The sequence below is a fragment of the Acipenser ruthenus genome, chromosome 53, assembly GCF_902713425.1.
Source record: "Acipenser ruthenus chromosome 53, fAciRut3.2 maternal haplotype, whole genome shotgun sequence".
Lineage (NCBI taxonomy): Eukaryota > Metazoa > Chordata > Actinopteri > Acipenseriformes > Acipenseridae > Acipenser > Acipenser ruthenus.
Genome location: NC_081241.1, coordinates 5,972,035 through 5,998,465, shown reverse-complemented (window position 1 = coordinate 5,998,465; position 26,431 = coordinate 5,972,035). Strand labels below are relative to the sequence as shown.

The 26,431-nt window shown below is 42.6% G+C and overlaps 1 protein-coding gene and 1 long non-coding RNA gene across 2 annotated transcripts; both read left to right on the top strand.

Annotated features, from left to right (window-relative positions):
- Positions 1–5,138: 5,138 nt before the first annotated feature.
- Positions 5,139–26,231, top strand: LOC131723201 (tripartite motif-containing protein 16-like). The gene is made up of 6 exons (XM_059016735.1): positions 5,139–5,720; positions 8,133–8,228; positions 8,421–8,654; positions 8,809–8,968; positions 23,149–23,214; positions 25,524–26,231. The coding sequence occupies exons 1-6, from the start codon at positions 5,139–5,141 to the stop codon at positions 26,054–26,056; spliced, it is 1,671 nt and encodes a 556-aa protein (XP_058872718.1). The 3' UTR covers positions 26,057–26,231.
- Positions 10,529–15,000, top strand: LOC131723209 (uncharacterized). Its single transcript, XR_009320171.1, has 3 exons — positions 10,529–10,670; positions 13,366–13,401; positions 14,859–15,000. It is a non-coding gene; the product is annotated as an uncharacterized LOC131723209 (long non-coding RNA).
- Positions 26,232–26,431: the final 200 nt, after the last annotated feature.

Genomic DNA, 26,431 nt, shown 5'->3' with positions numbered 1-26,431 from the left:
CACTCCCCAGCTCTACACTATATCACTGCACTAAAGGGCTTTCTCTTAGAGACTATGAATAAGGTAGCGGATGTCAGAGTACATGTTATTGTGACACAGCAGGACCAGTACACTCTCTGGTTATTTCTTTTTCTTTTCCAGTCTTCTTTATTTTCACTCTGAGTTTTTATCCTGCCCAGAACGTTACTTTGTTTCCTCTGCCAACTGGCTTCCTTCCTGTGTCACAGGTAATAGAGTCCCACTTGAATGGGGAGAGGAAACCAAGTACCACCAAGTCTGGAAAACAGAAATAATGTTCCGATCACTAGAGATCTCTTCATAAATACAGTGCCTTGAAAAAGTCTTCACACCCTTGAACATTTTTCACATTCTGCTGCCTAGAAAACACATTAAAGTAGGAGTTTGTTTCACTGATCTACACAACATCGTCTACACTTTCATCGTGAAAGAACAATTATAGAAATATTCAAAAAGTAATAAAAAAAAGTCTTGATTGCATAAATCTTCACACCCTTTGTCATAGCAAACCCAAATTAGCTCAGGTACAACAAATTGCCTTAACAAGGCACATAATAAGTTAAATAGAGCCCACCTGTAATCACAGTAGTTCAACTGATTCGAATACTCCTGGATGAAGAATCAAGCTGTTTCTATTGTATGAAGTGAATCTGAAGCAAATGGCAAAACATGCCAAACAAGGAGCTGCCAAAAGAACTCCGGGATAAAGTTATTGAAAGGTACAGACTGGGAGAAGCTATAAGAAACTTTCAATGTCCTTGAATATCCCTTGGGGCACTGACAGGTCACTGTCATTTAAAGTGGAAACAGTTTGTCACCACCAAGACGCTGCCTCGATCAAGCCGTCCCTCCAAAGTCAGTAGCTGTGGCTTAAGGAAACTGCTGAGGGAGGTCACTGTGAGGCCTAAGATTACTTTAAAAGAACTACAGAGGTCTCTGGCTGAGATTGGGGAAAATGTTGAATGTTCAACAATTTCAAGAGTACTCCACAAACATGGCCTGTATGGGAGGGTGGCAAGAAGGAAGCCACTGCTGAAAAAAACCATATGATGTGCCCCATAGCTTTTGCAAAGAAACACTTAGGGGACACTGCATTCATGTGGGAGAAGGTTTTGTGGTCTGATGAGACCAAAGTGGAACTTTTTGGTCTCTATGCTAAGCGATATGTGTGGCATAAACCAAACACGTCACATCACCCTGCTAACACCATCCCTACAGTAAAGCATGGTGGTGGCAGCATTATGTTTTGGGGATGCTTTGCAGCAGCGGGGACAGGGAGTCTTGTGAAGATCGAGGGAAAGATGGATGGTGCAAAGTACAGGCAGATCCTGGAGGAAAACCTGTTCCAGTCTGCCAGAGACCTGGGACTGGGGAGAAGATTCACCTTTCAGCAGGACAATGATCCTAAGCACAAAGCAAAAGCAACAATGGAGTGGCTCAGCAAGAAGAAAGTGAATCAAAGCCCAGACCTGAATCCTATAGAAAATCTGTGGCAAGACTTGAAGACTGCAGTCCACAGACGATCCCCAGCCAACTTGAAAGAGCTTGAGCTATTCTGCCAAGAAGAATGGGCAAAAACTGCACCATCCCGCTGTGCTAAGTTGGTAGACACTTATCCAAAATGACTCATGGCTGTTATTGCTGCAAAAGGGCCTTGCACCAAGTATTGACTCAAGGGGTGTGAAGACTTATGCAATCAAGACTTTTTTAAATTAGTTTTTGAATATTTCTATAATTGTTCTTTCACGTTGAAAGTGTAGATGATGTTGTGTAGATCAGTGAAACAAACTCCTACTTTAATGCATTTTCAATTGTATTTTTTAGGCAGCAGAATGTGAAGAATGTTCAAGGGTGTGAAGACTTTTTCAAGGCACTGTATATTATTAAGATTCTGTGCATAAACAGTGTGTAACCCCAGCATGTGATTTGACAGCATTGTTTTCAGAAGATGCAGATGAGTTGCTGACAAACACTCTCCAGGTGTCCAAAGTATTAATTTTATCACTTGGATTATATGAATCATTTTATTGTGCAATGTAAACTTTCCATTTGGCACAGCAGGTCCAGTACATGCTGGTACTATTTCCCCTTGTTATTGTACCACAGAGCTGTGCTTTGTTTCATCTCTCCTTCACTTTGTTTCTTCCTGTACCAGGACCCCTCTGGAGTCTTGCACTGGGGTCTGGGGTCCTATTACCTGTAACACAGCAGTGAAGTGAGTGGGGAGAGCAAACCAAGTACTGCCAAGTCTGGAAACACAAAAGAGAAGAGAAGGTTGTTCTGTAATGAGAGGATTGGAATGTCTCGGTTCAGACACGTTTAAAGGGATCCGGGTTGCAGAACAGATCAGTGAGAAACACTTCAATGAAAGCAGACGGTGGAAACATTTGGAACGATAGCATTTATTTTGCTTGGTTTGCTTCGCGAGGATAAGTGCAAAGTCCTGTTTCCTCAGCTGCTGCACCTTCACCTCGTACAAACAGGCACTGTACCTTGGGCACTCCAGTTCAAACAAGGAGAGTAAATCAGCTTAGTTGACTTTACCAGGACAGCCCTGCAAAATAAGCAATATACAATATAAAACAGATAAGGGTGCAGAAACATTAACCAGCAATCACAATAAATAAGGGTGCTTTCCATACACGCACAGACGTGTAGAAACTTCACCCTGTCTGCTTGTCTGTATTGCTGTCTGTATCAATCTACGCTCCCCTCCAGTAATGGGGCAGATTGATAAATGCACAATAACTGGGTCTTTTGCTGTGGAACTCAAATGCAGAACTCAAATGTCGTGTCGTGTTTAAAACAATAAGATCCCAACAAGGCTTCTGAAGTTATTTCAACTCATTACTGGATAAGGAACAGATTTACACACAGCTCAACTCATTACTGGATAAGGAACAGATTTACACACAGCTCAACTCATTACTGGATAAGGAACAGATTTACACACAGCTCAACTCATTACTGGATAAGGAACAGATTTACACACAGCTCAACTCATTACTGGATAAGGAACAGATTTACACACAGCTCAGCTCATTACTGGATAAGGAACAGATTTACACACAGCTCAACTCATTACTGGATAAGGAACAGATTTACACACAGCTCAGCTCATTACTGGATAAGGAACAGATTTACACACAGCTCAGCTCATTACATCCTTCCTATATTCCTGTACAGAACTAGACATTCTAACACAGCAGTCAAACACATTGTTAATACTGTGATAAATCAGGAGAAATGGACAGTCTAAACATGGAAACAAGCTTGTTCTTGATATTCCACTTGTTCTCCTTGTTGAAGAAGAAAACTCCCCTCCCCTCCAAAAACAATTGAGAACTGAAGTGGAGGCATTTCTGTCAATTTTATCCACTCAGATCCCTCGCTTTCTAAATATATTGGTGCGTCTGAAAAGATTATAGCACCATCTTCAAATACAAGCTACAGATTGTCAGATTGTCAAAGAATCTTACTTTCACAATGACAATAAATACATTAATTAAATTTAAAATGAATAAATAAGGTTGTATTTAAGGTTTTAATAAAATAAATATGATTTTCAGTTCGCACGTTAATCAAAACAATGTAATGGTTTTAAATTTGATCAGCAATAACTGCATGTGAATATTTTTTATTAAAGAAATACAATGTAAAATAGGTTGATTAAAGTATTGTTAATATCATCTATATATTCTTAATATTACATTTCTGATTTTTAATATCCTAGTATGTGTGTGCTGAATGATTCAATGTGATATTTGCTTAGATCTTTATTTGAAATGCTTCCTAACTATTTCAGCAAGAATTGCCTCTGAAAACTCTTATCCAGGCTGATTGTGTGGAAACGAGGTGGGGAAGCATATTGGCGGTGCACTGGGCACTGAAGTCCACAGGGTAAGCATTGTGCACTGCAGCCTGTGCAACAGTGATACGCTTCCCCACAATCAGCCTTCAGGAGACTTTTCAGAAGCAGTGTTTTGCTGGAATAGTTAGTAAGCATGGAGAATAAAATCTAATCAGAAACAGCCATAGAAAATCCTCATCAGGTAAGACATGTAAAGAACATGATGACGTTTAAACCTTTAACCTCAGTGTGGTGCCCATGAGTGTTCATTAATATCTATCTATCAGGAGAGTTTTCAAAATGACCAATTGTATCTGTTCATGAAAACACAGCAGCATGGCTGATTGAAATGAAATCTCTTTGAAATGTTTGATGAAGGGGGTCAGGAGGTGGGGTCCTATTACCTGTAACACAGGAAGGAAGGAAGTGAACGGGGAGAGGAAACCAGTGTGGGGGCTGCAGGATCAATGGGCTTCACCTGAGTCAAAGAGAGTGGAAATAAAGAAGTGTGGAAAACAAAACGTGCAACAGCAAAACAAGAAGGGACTTGAGAGAAGTATGTTCTGCTGATGAGAGGGAAGACATTGTCTGAAATGAATAAAACAAATAGTGCATAGTTTTGAAAAGTAGGTCCCTTGATTGTAAGCTTTGTCTGAGTGTCTGTTCTGTATAAAATGGTTTTAACTCATGAAACCAGCATTGTAATAAATGAGTATGTCAGTAACATACACACCCTGTCTGATAACACTAGAACATGTCTAGTTCTCATAATATACAGCCTCCCCTGGACTGGAGGGACCACCCTTTACGTTCTCTTAGGGGGGGGAGCAGTTCAGACTCTGTGCCTCAAGCTTGCCCTGAACTGGAGGGAAGAAAGCAGTTGGTGCTTAGAGACAAGTTTGTGGTTGAGGACTAATGGACTTTGAGATGTGGATTAATGCCCAAGAAGATCGAACTCCGCCAAACTCACTTCCCTTGTGAACTTCTGAGGATTCAGACCCACATAGAAGTGAAGGTCTAGTGCTGACAGATACATACTGTAGTTATAGAAGGGTTACTTTGACAATGCCATTCTCAAACTCCAGTCCCACTCACAACTCTCTCCTCTCCGCCCCTCTCACACTGATTCAGCAGTCTCTGCTCAGCCTACTTGTCTAAACCTGGCCTCAGTCCAAAATCCCTCCTCTTAGAGCTTTACACAATCCCAGGAAATCAGCACAGTGAAGTTTCATTTCTTGTGAAATCATCAGTCGGTCTCTCTGCAGCAAGAATGGCTTCAAAAGTATGGTCAGAAGATCGATTCAGCTGTCCAGTGTGTCTGGAGATATTGAAGGACCCAGTCGCTATTCCATGTGGACACAGTTACTGTATGGGGTGTATTAAGAACTGCTGGAATCAGACTGATCTTACAGGTGTCTACAGCTGCCCCCAGTGCAGAAAGACCTTTACCCCGATGCCTGATCTGTGCAGAAACACCATGCTGGCTGAAGTTGTGGAGGAATTAAAGAAGACAGGACTCAATCCTCCTCCTGCTCAAAGTTATGCTGGACCTGGAGATGTGCCATGTGATGTCTGCACTGGGAGAAAGTTCAAAGCTGTGAAATCCTGTTTGACGTGCCTGGCATCTTACTGTGAAACACACGTCAGGCCACACAGTGAGGTTTCTCCATTAAAGAGGCACAAGCTGGTCAATGCAATTGGAAATCTGGAGCAGAAGCTTTGTGCTGAACACCAACGATTATGTGAAGTCTTCTGTAGAACTGATCAGACGTGTATTTGCTTGTTGTGTTCACAAAATGAACACAAGAGCCATGATACAGTCTCAGCTGAGGCAGAAAGGACTGGCAAACAGGTAAGGGTTTGAACAACTTCCTTGTAGCTATCCTAGAAAATAAAAGCTGATCAAACAAGAAAGGAGGTCCCGCTCCAGGAACAGTCTCCCTGACACCTCCTCTCTAGACTTGGGTGGGATTAAAATCCCCTAAACTTGTTCCCTATTCCTTCCAGTGCTAGCGATCCTGGTTAACTCACACTGTGATCCCAGATCCATTTTTCCTCTTGTGTTTTTATCACCCTGGTTAACACACGCAGTGGTGAGGATCCTACAGCAACACTCTCCTTCCCAGACAGCCTGTATCCCTGCTTGTAGAACCAAGAAACTGGCTTTTCAGACCCTTTTTAAAGGCATGTGGCCAGGGCTAATTGATAATCAATTAATCGATTAACACCTAGCTGCATTTCACAACTAGATTTGAATATGCCCTGCCATATCTAGCACAAACTTGATAAGCAGAAACATTGCTTACAATCAAACAAAAACACACTATTAACACATGCAGGACCTCCGCCCTGCCACACAGGGTTAGAAGGAGTTGTTCAGCTGTTTTGTGGTGCATTGGAATTTGTAGTGTAAAATTAGCATAATTTATATTCCTAGTGTTTTTATATGTATCTTGCAAATTAATAAGATCATATATCAGTTTTGTTGTTTAAGATATTCTAGTTTAATTAGTTAAACTGTTTGAACCCCATGCCTTTAAAAGTGACACATACACATGTATCTGCACTGGCAGAGCTGCTGTGCCCGTGCCTTTAAAAGTGACACATACGCATCTATCTGCACTGGCAGAGCTGCTGTGCCCGTGCCTTTAAGAGTGACACATACACATCTATCTGCACTGGCAGAGCTGCTGTGCCCATGCCTTTAAAAGTGACACATACACATCTATCTGCACTGCCAGAGCTGCTGTGCCCGTGCCTTTAAAAGTGACACATACCAATCTATTTGCACTGGCAGAGCTGCTGTGCCCGTGCCTTTAAAAGTGACACATACACATCTATCTGCACTGGCAGAGCTGCTGTGCCCGTGCCTTTAAAAGTGACACATACGCATCTATCTGCACTGGCAGAGCTGCTGTGCCTGTGCCTTTAAAAGTGACACATACACATCTATCTGCACTGGCAGAGCTGCTGTGGCGGTGCCTTTAAAAGTGACACATACCAATCTATCTGCACTGGCAGAGCTGCTGTGCCCGTGCCTTTAAAAGTGACACATACCAATCTATCTGCACTGGCAGAGCTGCTGTGCCCGTGCCAGCCGTTCTTGCCAGTCTGTCCACAGTGAGAGGTGTGTTTTTGGGAGGCTTGCTTGTACACTTAAAATGTTTTATCTTTCAATTTATAACCACCATCTAGCTGAAAAGAATTGTTTTAGAATTGTAGTTAAAAACGAAATGTAATAATCTATTTTGGGATTTTGATTGTTGAAATCTACAATTTCTTTTGCTCACCCTACTAGTCCCCTCTTTCCTTTGCTCTCTTCCACAGTGAAGTCCTTCTGGTCACGGGCTCATTCTTCCGGGGATTTTGTGTATTTAGGCATTTTTTACATTTCTTCACAATTTTCAATTCTGTGTTAAATTCCACGACTGTGTGAATCCTCCCTATTGAACTGTAATATAGCTTTAAATCCCACGAGCAAGAACAACCCTCCGTTTCTAATTGTAATCTCGTTTTAAATCTCACCAGCGTGTGCAATCCTCCAATAGAAATGCAGGAATGTGCTGCCACTCAGTTTAAAGTATTCAGAATGAATCAATGATAGATACAAGTCAGGAAGGAGGGATATTGCCCGACTGCGCTGGGAAAGGGATTTTTTTTCTGGTTTTAGGTTATTTTATTGTATTTTTTCACATGGAAAGGGGTGAAGTCAACGTGAATTGATTAACCATGTCCAATGTTTTTCCAGTGTTTATTGGGTATACACTGATTTCATTGTTTTGTATCAGTGCTGTTTTATCTGTGTTTATCGATTAAAACCGGAAATCAGAAGCCCTAAATATCCATTAAAGAGAAAGCTGCTTCAGTTTCCTAGGTGCTTCACAAAACAAACATGTAACACATGCTAGATCAGCCATCATTCACTGTTACTAGAATGAAACAGTACCATCTAGTGGACAGCTACTGTGTATCAAGCATCCTGCACTAGATGGTGTTGTATCTTACTATACACACATGTTGTCTGATCTAGCCTGTGCTACAAATGTCTGTGGCTTGCAACTAGAACTGAAGTCAAAATATATTTGACTCAGAATTATTGCACACATTGTAAAGAGGTAAGGGGATAAGAAAATAGAAAATATATTTGAAATAAAATGATTCTGTCAGTTTCATTAGCATACTTAAACAGGGCTGTGTTGGGTGTGACAGGGTATCACTCAATGCCCCATCAGAAATGTCACTGTGTCACTGTGTTTCTACACAGAAGCAGCTGGGAGAGACACAGACAGAAATACAACAGAGAATCCAGGAGAGACTGAAAGACGTGGATGAGCTGAAACAGGCTGTGAAGTCACTGAAAGTGGGTATTAACAAGAGGGGGTTATTATTATTATTATTATTATTATTATTATTATTATTATTATTATTATTATTATTATTATTATTATTAACAGATGGACTGGAACACATCTGCAGAAGTTTACTGTCTATGCCTGTTGTGTTTTTGATATCAATTCTAACCATGTCTCCTCTACTGTGTTCTTTCACTCAGAGATCTGCATGCATAGAAATAAAGGAAAGTGAGAAGATCTTTACTGAGCTGATCCGATCCATTGAGAAGATCCACACTGAGGTTACTGAGCTGATTGGAGCTAACGAGAAGGCTGCAGTGAATCAGGCTGAAGGATGCATGAAGAAACTGGAGCAGGAGATTGCTGAGCTAATAAACAGAAACTCTGAGCTGAAACAGCTTTCAGAGACAGAGGATCACATCCATTTTCTACAGGTAACATCACTGCTTGTTAGAAAATCTCAAGTCCATAACTGGGACGGTTTCAGACAGACCTCTCCAATTGAATGAATCCTTGCTTTTCCCCAGGAATGTTTTGGACCCCATTCTGTTTGGCTGAAAACTCCTTTTCTCCACTTTCCTGTTGTAGAATTTCCAGTCTCTCTGTGCCCCTCCTGAAGCTGGAGACTTACCCAGCATTACTGTCAATACAGACATCTCTTTTGGGGCTGTGAGGAAAGCTGTATCTGAACTTAAAGACCATATTGAGGACTTCTGCAAGGGGGAATTAGTCAAAATAACCAAAACAGGTTGGTGTGAAATAGATTCCTTTGGTAGAGATTTCTCAAATAGACCATGGCTTGAGGAGGGGCAGGACTTGCAAGACATTAATAAAGACATCTTGCAGATTGTTGGCTATGTGAATATTGCAGCAGGGAGGAGGAAGCATGGAGGAGACAGGAGGGAGGACTGTGGAGGAGGGAGCAGAGAGGAGGAAGCAGGAAAGAGAGAGCAGGGAGGAGTGAGCAGGGACCATGAAGGAGAGCATGGAAGAGGGAGGAGGGAGCAAGGATTAGGGAGCAGGGAGGTGGGAGCATGGAGGAGGAGGGAGCAGAGAGGAGGAAGGATACACGAGGGAGCATAGAGAGAGAAGGGAACAGGGAGGAGGGAGGAGGGAGCAGGGAACAGGGACTGATGATGCAGGGAGGAGGGAGTGATTTGAGGATGGGCCAGACCATGAGTGTTGTATGTAATCATGAACATCTTGAAGTACAGATTTTTACATCCAGAAATGCCGTGAATAAGCCTTGTTTCTTTTCAGATTGCTGTTTGGAGTCTTGTGTGTGTTGTGTATTAATCCACATGTTTCAATTCTGTTTCTCTCTCTTTTTTCTGCCCAGTGAATGAAGTTGCAGTTTACAGTCTGCAGGCTCCAGAGCCAAGGAACAAAGCTGAGTTTTTCAAATGTAAGTCTGTTTTCACTGAAACATTTGATTGAAAGATGTGTCACTCCATTGAGAGAAGAGCTAACACTACAGAACACGGAGGGGTGGAGCTTGAGGGCAGCAATTATTATTATTTATTAGTAATTGTGAAGCTATTAATCTACACTCCTCTCCAACAAGTATTGGCTCAGATGAATACATACAGAATGACTGGGGGAGGGGCATTTGTTGCCTGTTTTTCCACTCAGACCTTTCGCTCCCTATCTTGGTATCCCTGAATAGATAATCATCCCATCTTTTAATACATGTATAATGCATGTGAAACCAGTTGTGGGGTAAAATGAACAGCTATCCCTCCCAGTCATCCTGTGCTGGTAGTAAATGTATATTGCAGTATCACTACACTTGTGGGATGGATTGCTCATTAAAATATTAGACAGATATTTGAAGAGTGGATGATATTCTATTGAAGATATTTAGTAAGCAAGGGGACTGAGTGGGGAAAATGGCAACACATACCCTGTAGGAACATTAAGTGAACTGTAATTGTAGATTTTTCTTCTGTTCACTCACTTTGCATTTAGTTAATTGATAAATATAATCTATCAACATGTCTGTTTTTGAAAGCATTCTTACTTTACAGCTTTTTCACACCTGCCTAAAACTTTTGCACAGTACTGTATATATATATATATATATATATATATATATATATATATATATATATATATATATATATATATGTTGTAAAATGAATGTGAATTGATTAAAAGGGAATGGGAATGTGAATTGGGAATTTTAAAAAGGAACTGACCCCCACCCTGGTTGTGAACATGTGACCACAATGTTGAGCAAAACAAACTGAAATATCAACCAATATGTTAGATTGTTTTTGTAAACTTTATTTTATTTGATGTATTTGTTTGTTTGTTTAAAAGAAATGAGTGAGAAAGAAACCTTGTTTTTTTGTTTTGTTTTATCTCAGCAAAGGAAAAGTGTGAAGAGGAAATGAATAAACAGCCAGAGCCTCGACGAAGAAACAGTAATGAGGAAGACCGTCCTGACAGTGAGTGAAGAGTAGAATGCAGAGTAAAGAGTCGTGGAGGATCACAGAGTACAGAACAGGGGTGCTATTCCATGAATGAGGATACAGATGACATGTTTATGGATATCCTCATCAGTGAAATAGCCACAGCACTGTGTGAAAGTTCATGCAGTATTCTGTTTATATAACTAGCATATCCAGCATCCTATATGGAAAAGAAAGCATGTTTCAACCTGTACTGTGTTTAACAGCTGAATCCAGAACATGTCCCCAGATTGCCAAGTAAAGTTATTTGATGCTGAACTCTGTACATTGTTGTGAAGAATTCAAACATCCAGTAACCTTTTCTTATTAATATTCATTTTCATTATAGGTGTAACTAATGTTTTGATATGATACGCATCACGATATGCAGGTCAGGATACGATATGAATCACAATACATGCAATGGTCCTGATGGGCTACTTGTATGAAGCACAATAGGATCAAATGATCATTTAACAAGTGACTGTTTTATTAGATGACAAATGAAATGAGGCGGGGAGAGTATGTATCCATACCAACTATAAAACATACTCTTCATTCAAGAACCGCTCTGTGAACTACAGTGAGCTGAGCTGTGCTTTGGTCTTGAATCACGATGCACACGATACAGACCTCAATGATGATACGATATCTCATGTAAAGAAAGTGTCCTGATTCATCGATACATGATGTTCTATTTTTCTCTCTTGTTTATACCAGGAATGTACATTGGTTAAAATCACAATTTACAGCCACAATAGGTATGCGGTTGTTGTTTTAAAACAAAAGCCTAATTTTAATGTCCACATAGGCTCAAGCAAGGCTGTATTGTTTATGGGATGGGACTTGCAGCATCACATCCACATATATGAAGCTTGTCCTTTCATATTCAGTTCCACACACTTACAGCTCATAATCTGTTTGAGATACAGAACCAGGTTCATATTTAAATATTTTGAAATCTCCTTAGGCCAGATCTTAACAGTACCCTATCTGTGACCTCATGAGGCTGCCATATATGGTCCATGTGACTTTGTGGTTTCCAGATGACACGTAACAAATGATCTTCATATTCAGATCACAGCTGTATTCTGTGATCCTCTAGTTCAAGTTTGATCATGGGTATCACACAAGAAACATGAACCCTTTGTGCCTGTCATGTAACAAAGCTGCCACTGTCGCAGGGTGAAAGACTCAAACCTGAGAAACAATCTGAGGTGCTGACTTCATATTTGCATTTGCATAACACTGCCTGCTCAATGTTTCAGTGCCCTTGACAGTCTAGCAGGTCTTATAGGTAACCCTTACATCAGCCATTTCTGAAGAATGCAAGTTTTTGATCAATTTAGCAGCTTCATGTGTTCATTTAAATCAGGAGTGGTCAGCTCTGGTCTAGGAAAGCTGCAGGCTTTTCCGGTTTTCATTCAAATTATCTCTAAATTACTTAAATGAACAATGACCTGCTTAACTAGTCAAAATGAAATTGATTATTTAAGGGTTACCTATAAAACAAGGGATGGCCACCACGGTCTAGCTGAAACAGCGCCCCCCACTGTTAAGGGACCTCGCGATTCATGGCAGAGACTTCCTTCCTTGCTTCCAGGATTCAGTGACTTTACCTCGCTTCCATGGGCAGCCAACTCGAGTCAACTCGAGTGCGCTTGAATTGGCCTGAATTGTCCCAGAACTCGAGTTGGTGATAAAGGAGACGTTTCCATGGTTTTCTGAGTTATTACGTGAGGTGGGCAGGAAATACTACTGACTTTCCCCAGAAATACTTCAAGTTAAACGTCAAGGCGTGAATTCAATGCAGACGGAATTATAGTCAAACTCTCAACAATTTAAATGATAAATCCATCTCGATATTCTTTGACATTGCTCTATATCATGACATAATCATTAATGTATTCAACTCTTTTTATTCAGTAAAAATGGCTCTCTCATCTTACATGTTTTTGGCGTTCACAAACCCGGGTTTATAATTATGTTCCCGCCCCCTATAACATTTTTCATTGACATTTAGTGATGTCATTTCCTTTCAGCCTGAAATCAGACTGAATTGGGAGCCAACTCGCATAATTTAAAAACATGGAAATGGAGGTGGGTGGGGTGCAACTCAAGCACTTTCCCGAGTTCTGTGGTTCATGGAAACGTGGTATTTGTAACTCAACACCATGATTGAGAAGTGGAGTCCTACAGGGTTCATGCCTGCGCCCGACAGCCAGCACAGATCTCCCCTGTCACAGCAAGTCATAATAGTTACTTGTGCAGAAGGGAGGCTTGCCCATGACAATGGCTTACAAAAAAACATAACCCCACCTCTACCTCAGTTATGTAGCCCCGCCTGCCTTCTAAACAAGATAAACAGGAAAAATCACTTCACCCATGCCCTCTATACAGGACTCACGAGAGCACAGAGGGCACATTAGGCCCCCCTCCAATACTGGCCCTGCACTGAGTTGGTATAATCACCCTTAACAAACTATTACACATCAACAGGGAAGTTGATTTCTTTTCTTTCTTTGAAAAATGTTGGAATTCTCAGTTTGTTTTCCTTCATACATATTTCAGGTACCGAATCACTGTTCGCGCAGCACTGTGAAAATGTGCTTTTCAGGGAGATAGTGGCTTTCAGCAGTCAGTGCGGTTCTATTTAAATTACTGACCGGTTCTTTATTTCTTCTCCTTACAGCTGTGCAGATGCCCGACCCCATTGCCCGCTCTTCATGTAAGTACATTGTTTTTATTCTTTACATTTTTCTCTTTTGTTTATACCAGGGATGCACATTGGTTAAAATCACAATTTACAGTCACAATCGGTATGCGGTAGTTGTTTTAAAACAAAAGACATGTTTTAACCCTTTGTGGTCCTATGTCGGACCAGGTCTGACATTACAATTTTCCCTTTCCTGTCCGACATCATCAAAAAGACGTAAAAAACAGGTCTCTAGTAGTTTTTTCTCCGGATAAAGCCGAGAAAACCATTCAATGGACGAGTGAGACCGATAGGAGCCGAGAAAATAAAAAAAATAAAAGAATGGTCGGATCTGAGCAATACACATCGCCCCGGCACCACAGAGCTAACACGGACACAAACAAACAAGATAGCTGCTTCTGCATCAGCGCTCAGAGAACATCACAGACATCTGCAGAGCTTTTTGAGATGTTTTAGTAATAAAATAACGACTCAGATCGAATGATTGAGGAGTTTGGTGATAAAACGAGCGATTAGGAGACGATTTATCAGTATGCACGACTATGAAGAGGTATGTGAAAAATACAGCGGACAAGTGGTGGGGCGGGGCTGGAGATGCAGTACTGCGAGTCCTGTTAATATGCAGAGCCTTTAAACCTGTTGTACTGTGAAAAAAACTTTTTAACAGCGTGTCTAAAATAAATTGGACCTGATGCGCCTGAGACGCGCTGAATAAATGGACTGCAAAGGGTTAATGTCCACGTAGACTCAAGCAAGCCTGTATTGTTTATGGGATGGGACTTGCAGCATCACATCCACATATCTGAAGCTTGTTCTTTCATATTCAATTCAACAGACTTACAGCTCATAATCTGTTTGAGATACAGAACCATCTCATCGCACAAGAACCATTCGTAGCGCACAAGTTACATGAACCCTTTGCGTCTGTCATGTAATAAAGCTGCCACCATCACAGGGTAGTTCTGAGAGGTCCATGCGGGTACATGTGAAGCCATTTTGAGGCAGGGAATGCAATTTAAAACAAAAACAAAAATTAAAACAATACACACACCTCACGTAAACAGTTGAAGCAACACATGGGAACATGTAACACAATAAAATACAAAGGACCTTATGTACCCTTTAATTAAACAAAAAGTGAATTAAAATAACAAACAAATAAATGCAAAATCTAAAACTTGGATTTACAAAAAAACATAAACCCCCTACCTTAGTTCTGCAGCCCCGCCTGCCTAACCATGACATACAGTGAAATCAATTCACCCGCACCCTCTATAGAGGACTCACAGGAACACAGAGGGCACATTAGGCCCCTCTGCAATAATGGGTCTCACTGCAGCACTGGCCCTGCACTGAGCTGGTGCAATCACCCTTAACAAACTATTACACACAAAAGGGAAGTCATTTTCAGCAGTCAGTACAGTTCTATTTAAATTACTAACCGTTCATTTATTTATTTTCTCTTACAGGGTGGACACGATGGATCCCCTCCTTTCGAAGTAAGAACATCACTCTTTTCTTTACTTTTTTTCTCTTTTGTTTATACCAGGGGTGTTCATTGGTTAAAATCACAATTTACTACCACAGTAGGTATGCGGTCATTGTTTTAAAATAAAAGTCATGTTTTAATGTCCACGTAGGCTCAAGCAAGGCTGTATTGTTTTTGGGATGGGACCATATTCATATTTTAAATATTCTGGAATCTCCTTAGCCAGATCTTAACAGTACCCTATCTGTGACCTCATATGTCTGCCATATATGGTCCATGTGACTTTGTGGTTTCCAGATGACACGTAACAAATGATCTTCATATTCAGTACGCAGCTGTATTCTGTGATCCTCTAGTTCAAGTTTGATCACGGGTATCACACAAGAAACATGAACCCTTTGCAGCTGTCATGTGACAAAGCTGCCTCCATCACAGGGTCAAAGACTCAAACCTGAGAGACCATCTGAGGTACTGACTTCATATCTGCATTTGCATAACACTGCCTGCTCAATGTTTCAGTGCCCTTGACAGTCTAGCTCAGGGGTGGAGAGCCACAGTCCAGCAGGTTTTATAGGTAACCCTTAAATCAGCCATTTCCGAAGAATGCAAGTTTTGACCAATTTAGCAGCTTCATGTGTTCAATTAAATCAGGAGTGGTCAGCTCTGGTCTAGGAGAGCTGCAGGGTGTTCAGGTTTTCATTCAAATTATCTCTAAATTACTTAAATGAAGAAATGAGCTGCTTAACTAGTTAAAATTAAATTGTTCCAAGTCTACAGAAATTGATGGCTTAAAACCTATAAAACCTGCTGGATTGTGGCTCTCTAGAGAAGAGGGCTTGCCACCCCGGTTTAGCTGAAACAGTTCCCCCTACTTGTCAGGGGTTTTTATGATTCCAGGCAGAGACTTCCTTCCTTGCCTCCAGGATTCAGTAACTTAGTACCTCCGAGTTAAAAGATGCGATTGCTTGAGAGTGTGAAAGGAGCTTTATCTTCAGTCCTGGGTTACAGTGGTGAGGGGACATTCAAACTGGGCAATTCAGATCAGGGAAAAAAAACAGAAGTGATGTCATTTAATAGGTCTTCAATCAACACCAGTTTTAATATGCAGGTTATCTCTCTCCAGGTAGGCCGAGTAGAGTACAAATTATTCACAGCTCACATGACATTAAATACATCCCACTAAGGCTTTTCTCCTCCCTTGCCCCTGACACCGAACCAGTGGTAAAGAGACAACGTCTTGTGGTTAGGCCTCTTTTGTTGTTACAGTGTACCAGTGTCATGGTAAAATATTCACGTAGGGCCGCTCTTCAGCCGTTGAAATTCGAACTCTTCCAGTTTGAATTGGCAGCTCGCGCTGCTCAGGGTTAGTGCAGCTGTGTTGTTTATACATTTTTGTCGGGCAATGCCAAGGATTTGTTAACGGTAAAAGCAGTAGCGGAGCCAGACGAGGGGGGTGGGGTGGGGGGCAGGGGGTGCGGTCGCACCCCTGGCCCCCTGAAAATTAAGGTTGGTGGGCCCCTCTCAACTGCCCGAACACACACTTAGAAAAATACACCTCCACACACACGCTTGAATAGGCTACTGTTGCCGTCATATGATTAACTCTATAGCTGGCACGGGACGATCTAATCGGCCCAGGTGTTGCTTTTAGAATGAGCAGTCTGATTGAATCGGCCCAAATGCGCACACTGTCTTTACCGCTGTTATTCTCCTTTTAAAAATCATGGATTGCTTTCAAAACTACACTACGCAGAAGACCAGCTATGACACTTGTATGATACGTTTTTTGTATGTTTTTATTTGGCCATTGGATAAGGAGAAATCAGGCGGTTTTGCGGGTGTTCAGTTGGCGTTGCGCTGCTGCTCTGTCTCTTCTGCGGTGCTCATGCTTGTGTGTGCTGTGAGAGGAGTGATTTGAAAAAAGGAACTAGCTGTTCTTTGAGTTCAATTGTGTGGAATAATTTTGGAGTTGTATATACAGAAAAGTGTACCAAAAGTCCAAATTACCTGAGAAAACCTACAGTCAACCTCGTGATTTAATGTATGTATTAATTTATTTAGTTATTATCGCAACTCCGTTACCTCTTCACCCCTCAACACAAGGAAACGATACGGTGGTTGAGGTGAAACCTTACTTTACTTTTATAATGTATTATTTTTAATTTATCATTAACTCTTTAATAATACTATTAGCCTCTTCAACAGTTTTTTTTTAATTTGTCAAAAAAAAGCAACAACAAAAAAGTTCAGAGGATTATTTTGCATGCTGCTTATTTTGAAGCAGTTAATACTGTTAACTAACCAGAAGAACATTATTATTATTATTATTATTATTATTATTATTATTATTATTATTATTATTATTATTATTATTATTAATACTACTACTACTACTAATAATAATATTTCATGACAACAACAATATTTTGATCGTTTTTAAATTATCCATTTCTCTTTGGCTAGCTTTTTTTTTTTTTTTACAAAAAAAATGTAATTTATTATAAAACAAATCCCACTGCAGCTACTCCATCCCTCAAAACAAAATAAAAATATATTAGCGGAAAAATGCAACTAAACCCTGACACAGTGTGTGTGTGTGTATAAAAATAACTGAGCTCCGCCAGCTGAACCAGTGCACTGATAGTACCAGCGCACTGATAGTACCAGCGCATTAATAGTACCAGCGCACTAATAATACCAGCGCACTGATAGTACCAGCGCACTGATAGTACCAGCGCACTGATAGTACCAGCGCACTAATAATACCAGCGCACTGATAGCACCAGTGCACTGATAGTACCAGCGCACTGATAGTACCAGCGCACTAATAGTACCAGTGCACTGATAGTACCAGTGCACTGATAGTACCAGCGCACTAATAGTACCAACGCACTAATAGTACCAGTGCACTGATAGTACCAGCGCACTGATAGTACCAGTGCACTGATAGTACCAGCGCACTGATAGTACCAGTGCACTAATAGTATCAGTGCACTAATAGTACCAGCGCACTAATAGTACCAGTGCACTAATAGTACCAGCGCACTAATAGTACCAGCGCACTGATAGTACCAGTGCACTGATAGTACCAGCGCACTGATAGTACCAGCGCACTGATAGTACCAGCGCACTGATAGTACCAGCGCACTGATAGTACCAGCGCACTGATAGTACCAGCGCACTAATAGTACCAGTGCACTGATAGTACCAGCGCACTGATAGTACCAGCGCACTAATAGTACCAACGCACTAATAGTACCAGTGCACTAATAGTATCAGTGCACTAATAGTACCAGCGCACTAATAGTACCAGCGCACTGATAGTACCAGCGCACTAATAGTACCAGCGCACTAATAGTACCAGTGCACTGATAGTACCAGCGCACTGATAATACCAGCGCACTGATAGTACCAGTGCACTAATAGTACCAGCGCACTGATAGTACCAGCGCACTAATAGTACCAGCGCACTGATAGTACCAGCGCACTAATAGTACCAGCGCACTGATAGTACCAGTGCACTGATAGTACCAGCGCACTAATAAAACCAACGCACTAATAGTACCAGTGCACTGATAGTACCAGCGCACTGATAGTACCAGCGCACTGATAGTACCAGTGCACTAATAGTATCAGTGCACTAATAGTACCAGTGCACTAATAGTACCAGCGCACTGATAGTACCAGCGCACTAATAGTACCAGTGCACTAATAGTACCAGTGCACTAATTTGTGAAATTCTTTCTTTTAATTTCATTTATTCGTTTTGATCCAAGAACACGGACTGACCGCGATCTCCAATACAAGCATTTCTTACGAAGTGTGATTAATAAACCAGAATATCAAATATAATTTTCGCTCAACGATGTTGTAGATGCTGTATATTTGTAGAGTAGACCAAAGTAATATAAAAACACATTGCCACAATTTTTCCTTTTTTTCTTTTTCTTTTTGCAATAGTTCTGCATAGTTCTATCACTATTATTATTATTATTATTATTATTATTATTATTATTATTATCAAAAAGTGCTTTGACTAGGAGTTCAGGAGCTGCTCTTGCATTCTAGTTGCACTACCCTGCTTACCGTGCGTCACCGTGCATCCCTGCACTAGCGCTGAATCACTGTGCACCGTGTGCACCACACGCACCAGGCACCATGCACACTGAGTACCCTGAGCACCGTGCGTCACCGTGCGTCCCTGCACTAGTGCTGTATCACTGTGCACCGTGTGCACCACACGCACCAGGCACCATGCACCATGCACACTGAGTACCCTGAGCACCATGTGCACTGTGCGTCCCTGCACTAGCGCTGTATCACTGTGCACCGTGTGCACCACACGCACCAGGCACCATGCACACTGAGTACCCTGAGCACCGTGCGTCACCGTGCGTCCCTGCACTAGTGCTGTATCACTGTGCACCGTGTGCACCACGCGCACCATGCACCATGCACACTGAGTACCCTGAGCACCATGTGCACCGTGCGGCCGTGCACTAGCGCTGTATCACTGGGCACCGTGTGCACCACGCGCACCAGGCACCATGCACCATGCACACTGAGTACCCTGAGCACCATGTGCACTGTGCGTCCCTGCACTAGCGCTGTATCACTGTGCACCGTGTGCTCCACGCGCACCAGGCACCATGCACACTGAGTACCCTGAGCACCATGTGCACCATGCGTCCCTGCACTAGCGCTGTATTACTGGGCACCGTGTGCACCACGCGCACCTGAGTACCCTGAGCACCATGTGCACCGTGCGGCACATTGCGTCCCTGCACTAGCGCTGTAACGCTCGGTGTGTACCGAGTACCGTGGCACTATGTGCACCATGTGCCGTGTGCAATGAGCACCGTGCATACCTAGATACTGAAGTACCAAGTGCTATGCGTGCACCGGGGTACCAAAGCACCAGGGGGGGAGGCTGCTGAGCAACAATGTCTACCCAAACCGCATGGTCACACACCTGGTCAGCATGTAGCATAGACCAGAGAGACACAAGGGCTGAAGCCGCAGCGGGCGAGTTGAAAGCAGACAGCAAAAAACCATAGTAAAAATAGATAGAGAGCACACTGTTTGTTTACAAGGCCCGACTCACCGAGGTGGTTCTAGATGCTGGTTAACACAGGCAGGTAAAGAAGAGCACGCCCCCTGCTAGTCTGTCAGAAGCATTGTAACTAGCAAGGCAGGGCGTTCGGTGCAGTTTCATTGATAAACTTAAATAATGTTATTAACTGTGCTCGTTACAAAAATGTAATTATTGAAATCGATTATTCAGTATTTATATCAATGTATATAACAAGGAATGGAATCGATCAAAAAATCGATTTTCGATTTAATCGTAGTAGCCGTAGTCCTGAGATTCTACAGTTCAGTAAAACACAATTGGGGACGAGCAAAAATACAAAACATATTTGGCATGAAATGGTTATTATTTGCCTTTGGAAAAGAAGGTGCAATGAAATTAGTTATTTACACCAGGTTTATTGTTTACAAATCATGCACAAAAGCACCTTCTCTGGCCACAACATCGCATTTCATTTTGAATTTACCGGCTTTCCTTGATGTCCTGCTAAGAGCTGAGTTTACTGTTTTAGACACGTAATCAAATATGCATTGATCAATTTCCATCAGTACTGTTCAATTGGTAGCAGCATCCTGTGTAAATTAATAGAGGGGATTGTATCTTACAGGATCAGATATGACAGGCTCTGTATTAATAGACGGGATCGTATCTTACAGGATCAGATATGACAGGCTCTGTATGAATAGAGGGCATCGTATCTTACAGGACAGCAGATATGACAGGCTCTGTATTAATAGAGGGGATCGTATCTTACAGGATCAGATATGACAGGCTCTGTATTAATAGAGGGGATCGTATCTTACAGGATCAGATATGACAAGCTTACTCTCACCACACTGGGGAATACATGGCAGCATTAACTTAGGATACTTGATGATAATAACCTGGCTAATTAGTACTTCACATCACACAGTACTAAGCAGCTGGGTGATTTTTTGCAAACATGTTAGTAGTTTTATAGTGTGTTTACTGTGTGAAGTAATAATATGTAATTGAACTGAGTGTGTTTTAATTTCAGAGTTTATGTAGAAATGGAAGGGCAGAAAGGAGCTATACAATATCTATAGAATACAGCATGGGGTGGTGTGTGATATGAGAATGTAATGCACACCGAGGGGGTTATCCAGGCATTACATGCTCATGTATGACACACACACACATACACACACACACGCACACAGACACTGCCTATCACACACACACACACTGCCTATCACACACACACTCACTCACACACTCAAACTGCCTATCACACAGACACACACACCCTGCCTATCACACACACAAACACACACACACACACACACACACACACACACACACACTGACACACACACACACACTGCCTATCACACACACACTCACTCACACACTCACACTGCCTATCACACAGACACACACACCCTGCCTATCACACACACAAACACACACACACACACACACACACACACACACTGACACACACACACACACTGCCTATCACACACACACTCACTCACACACTCACACTGCCTATCACACAGACACACACACCCTGCCTATCACACACACAAACACACACACACACACACACACACACACACACACACTGCCCCATGCAATATTTTTATAATCTCTGCTTAACTCCATAAAGAATTGTATTTAAAACAGCAACAACTTTGATAACGTGAACACAGTTTAAAATAAGGTTTGCATTGTGTGAGACAGTACAGAGAAAACCGCGATTGCTGTGGTCTGTACTAGGAGTGATACGAGACTGCAACCAAAGAGAACACTTTGAACTTGTAACTTAAAAACAGCACGTTCCCTTTCAAGCACGAAATGAGTATCAACCCTTTTAAAAAAGAAACTCTTATGATAATAAGCTAACGTTTCCTGGAGTTTTTCAAATGTTGTGGAGCTGAATTCTTCTTCTGTGCAGAGTGACATTCCTGTTTTGTTTTTGTTTTGTTTTTTGTCGTCAGGGTTTCCATGGCAATTGTTAGGGAGCGTGTTAAAATGACGCGCTTTCACATTTCTATTTTTCCATTTCTGTGTTCACCGGTTTGTTCTGAGGGTCGTTGTGTTTGCTCACATTTCTGTGAACCCTTTTTGTGTGAAGTGTATTCCCTTCAGTCCGAATCAGAGTGTATTTCAAAGCCCGTTGGTGTGGGTCCGGGTGATTTTTCGGGTGTCCGGTTTCTCCATGTTCGCGGTGACTCCCTCATGGAAATGCAGCTCTGTCCTCAGATGGGATGCGGAGCGGCTGTTGCCGAGGTGGTTCCGATGTTGGAAACGCGGGTTTCTCTTGGATTGATCAGGGAGGGCTGGACGGGTTTCTTTATCAAGCGCTCCCGAGAGGATTGTGGGATGTGTTGCTGTTTAATATAACGTTATAACTACATTAATAACATACGCGTACAGACACCTTACAGTACGCTGCTAAAGAATAAGAATCACACCAAGCTGAATAATGCATAAAGAGATAAAAACTTGATATTACAGATATTCTTCTTCTTCTTATTATTATTTTTAAGATTTGTTTATCAGAAATATAAAAACATATTATTATTTCTATTATTTGTGTGTGTGTGTCTGTGTGTATAAACATTATTTTTTAAACTATAATAACGTTCCACTGCTGCTCTCAGTGATGAAGTTTCATGATTGCTTCAGCTCACATTCAGCAGTTTCCTCAGGCTGTGTGACTGACATATAATCTGACCAATGAAAACGCAGAAAAGGTGGAAACGATTGTATTATTGGCTGATCGCCCCAAAACACCAAAAATAATGTCTGATAGCTGATGGAGCAAGGAGGATGTTAGAGGGAGCAGGGTGGAGGGAGCAGGGACGATGGAGGAGGGAGCAGGCAGGATGGAGCAGGGAGTAGGGAGCAGGGTGGAGGGAACAGGGAGGATGGAGGAGGGAGTAGGGAGCAGGGATGATGCAGTTGGGAGGAGGCAGGAGGGTGGAGGGAGCAGGGAGCAGGGAGGATGCAGGTGGGAGCAGGGAGGAGGGAGCAGGGTGGAGGGAGGATGGAGCATACAAGAGAGAGAAGGAAGCATAGAGGAGGGAGCAGAGAGGAGGGAGCAGGGAACAGGGACTGATGAAGCAGGGAGAAGGGAGTGATTTGAGGACGGCGCAGACAGTGACTGTTGTATGTTTCAATTCTATTTCTCTCTTTTTTTTCTGCCCAGTGAATGAAGTTGCAGTTTACAGTCTGCAGGCTCCAGAGCCAAGGAACAGAGCTGAGTTTTTAAAATGTAAGTCTGTTTTCACTGAAACATTTCATTGAAAGATGTGTCACCCCATTGTGAGAAGAGCTGACACTACAGAACAGGGAGGGGTGGAGCTTGAGGGCAGCAATTATTATTAATTATTAGTAATTGTGAAGCCATTAATATACACTCCTCTCCAACAAGTATTGGTTTAGATGAATACATGCAGAATGACTGGGGGAGGGGCATTTGTTGCCTGTTTAACCACTCAGACCTTTCTCTCCCTAAATATCTTGGTATCCCTGAATAGATAATCATCCCATCTTTGAATACATGTACAATGCATGTGAAACCAGCTGTGGGGTAAAATGAACAGCTATCCCTCCCAGTCATCCTGTGCTGGTAGTAAATGTATATTGCAGTATCACTGCACTTGTGGGATGGATTGCTCATTCAAATATTAGACAGATATTTGAAGAGTGGATGATATTCTATTGAAGATATTTAGTAAGCAAGGGGTCTGAGTGGGTAAAATGGCAACACATACCCTGTAGGAACATTAAGTGAACTGTAATTGTATGCAGAGCTGCATTTGATTGGTTCCAACTGAAGAAGTTTGATAAGATCATCAAGGAATTATAATGAACTAAACAATCAAACAGCAAGAGGGTTTAATTAATAGCAGCAGCAGTTTATTGAAGACAGAAAAATATAAAGAGAGAACTTATCCAAAGTCAGAAATCAATCTCAAGTAAGAATTATAGATCAAATCTATTGATTATCAATCTTAATTATTACAGACTAAATATATTTGTCTATAAAAAAAGCAGGGAGGAGGGAGCAGGGAGCCTGGAGCAGGGAGTGGGGAGCATAGAGGAGGGAGGAGGGAGCAGGGAGGAAGGAGGAGGGAGAAGAAAGCATGCAGGAGGGAGCAGGGAGGAGGGAGCATAGAGGAGGGAGGAGACAGGAGGTAGCAGGGAGGAGAGAGGAGGGAGCAGGGAGGAGGAAGCATAAAGGAGGGAGCATAGAGAATGGAGCAGGGAAAAGGGAGGAGAGAGGATGCAGCAGGGTGCATGCAGGAGAGAGGATGGAGCATAAAGAAGAGAACAGGGAGGAAGGAGGGAGCCTACCGGAGGGAGTAGGGAGCAGGGAGGAGGGAGCATAGAGGGAGTAGGGAACAGGAAGAAGGGAGCATGGAAGAGGGAGTAGGGAGGAGTGAGCATATAGGAGGGAGAAGGGAGCATACAGGAGTGACTAGGGAGCAGGGAGGAGGGAGCATGGAGTAGGGAGTAGGGAGCATACAGGAGGAGGCAAGGAGTAGGTAGCATACAGGAGGGAGCATGGAGGAGGGAGAATAAAGGAGAGAGGAGGGAGCATAAAGAAAGGAAAAGGGAGGAGGGAGCATACAGGAGGCAGGAGGGACCAGGAAGTAGGGAGCATACAGGAGGCAGGAGGGAGCATACAGGAGGGAACAGGGAGTAGGGAGCATACAGGAGGGAGGAGGAACCAGGCAGTAGGGAGCATACAGGAGAGAGCAGTGTGGAGAGAGGATGGAGTAGGGAGCATACAGGAGGGAGCATGGAGGAGGGAGCATAAAGGAGGGAGGAGGGAGCATAGAGGAAGGAGTAGGGAGCAGGGAGGATGGAGCATGGAGGACAGAGGAGGGAGGAGGGATCATACAGGAGAAAGTAGGGAGGCGGGAGCAGGGAGGATTGAGCATAGATGGAGGAGGGAGTATGGAGGAGGGAGCAGGGAGAGCAACAGGACAGAGGACGAAGCATAGAAGAGGGAGGAGGCAGCAGGGAGGAGGGAGCAGTAGGGAGCATACAGGAGGGAGCAGGGAGCATAGAGGTGGAGGGAACAGGGAAGAGGGAGGAGGGAGCATACAGGAAGGAGAGGGGAGCATACAGGAGGGAGCAGGGAGCAGTAGGGATCATACAGGAGGAAGCAGGAAGGACGGAGCATACAGGAGGAGGTATGGAGGAGGGAGCATTCAGGAGGGAGCAGGAAGGAGGGAGTATAGAAGGAGGAGGGAACAGGAAGGACAGAGGAGGGAGCAAAGAGGAGGACCATAGAGCAGGGACTATAGAGGGAGGAGGAAGCAGGGAGGAGAGATCAGGGAGGAGAGATCAGGGAGGAGGGAGCATAGAGGAGGGAGGAGAGAGCATGGAGAAGGAGAGGAGGGATGAGGGAGCATAGAAGAGGGAGGAGGGAGCATAGAGGAGGATGCAGGGACTGGTGAAGCAGTTAGGAGGGAGTGATTTGATGATGCAGCAGACAATGACTGTTGATTTTCTCAGTGATTTGACTTTTCTAACTGTCTCTCCTCTACCCGTCTTCTTCTCTTCAATCAGATTCCTGTCAGCTCACACTGGACCCCAACACAGCATATAGAAACCTCTGTCTGTCTGAAGGGAACAGAAAGGTGACACGGAGGAGAGAGACCCAGCGATATCGAGATCACCCGGAGAGATTTGATAGCTGGCCCCAAGTGCTTTGCAGAGAGGGTTTGTCTGGGACTCGCTGTTACTGGGAGATTGCGTGCAGTGGGGGAGGGGCTTCTATAGGAGTCACATATAAAGGAATCAGCAGGAAAGGAGGGGATCATTATTCTAGTCTTGGATTCAATGACAAGTCCTGGAGTTTGCGCTGCTCTGATTTCAGTTACACTGCCCGGCACAATAACAATCACACTGCAATAACTGCCCCCCGCTCCCCCAGAATAGGAGTGTATCTGGACTTTAATGCCGGCACGCTGTCCTTTTATGGCGTCTCTGACACAATGACCCTCCTGCACAGATTCCAAACCACATTCACTGAGCCGCTCTATCCTGGGTTTTGGCTTTGGGGTTCTGATTCCTCTGTAACAATCTGCCATCTGAACTAGACTGTTTTGTGTTGTAAGAAACCCTTTGTATTGAACTCCCTGTCTGTCCTCTCCACTCCTCGGGTGAAGTGAATGTTCAATCTGACGCAATTTTGGATGAAAGTTAGGGGGTAAAACGGCGCCACCTGAAGAGCGAAACGAGAGGAATTATTTGTTTTTAACAACAAATGGATTTCATACGAAATAACTATTTAATTTCTTAAAGAATTGTTATGTTTTATATATATATATATATATATATATATATATATATATATATATACAGATGTGCTCAAATTTGTTGGTACCCTTACAGCTCATTGAAATAATGCTTCATTCCTCCTGAAAAGTGATGAAATTAAAAGCTATTTTATCATGTATACTTGCATGCCTTTG

Bases quoted from the DNA above. Each gene is read 5' to 3' on its own strand.
- LOC131723201 (XM_059016735.1), top strand. From the start codon at position 5,139: ATGGCTTCAAAAGTATGGTCAGAAGATCGATTCAGCTGTCCAGTGTGT. The intron at 8,655-8,808 runs GTAACATCACTG...TTCCTGTTGTAG, and splicing joins ATCACATCCATTTTCTACAG to AATTTCCAGTCTCTCTGTGC. The intron at 8,969-23,148 runs GTTGGTGTGAAA...TTTTCTGCCCAG, and splicing joins AGTCAAAATAACCAAAACAG to TGAATGAAGTTGCAGTTTAC.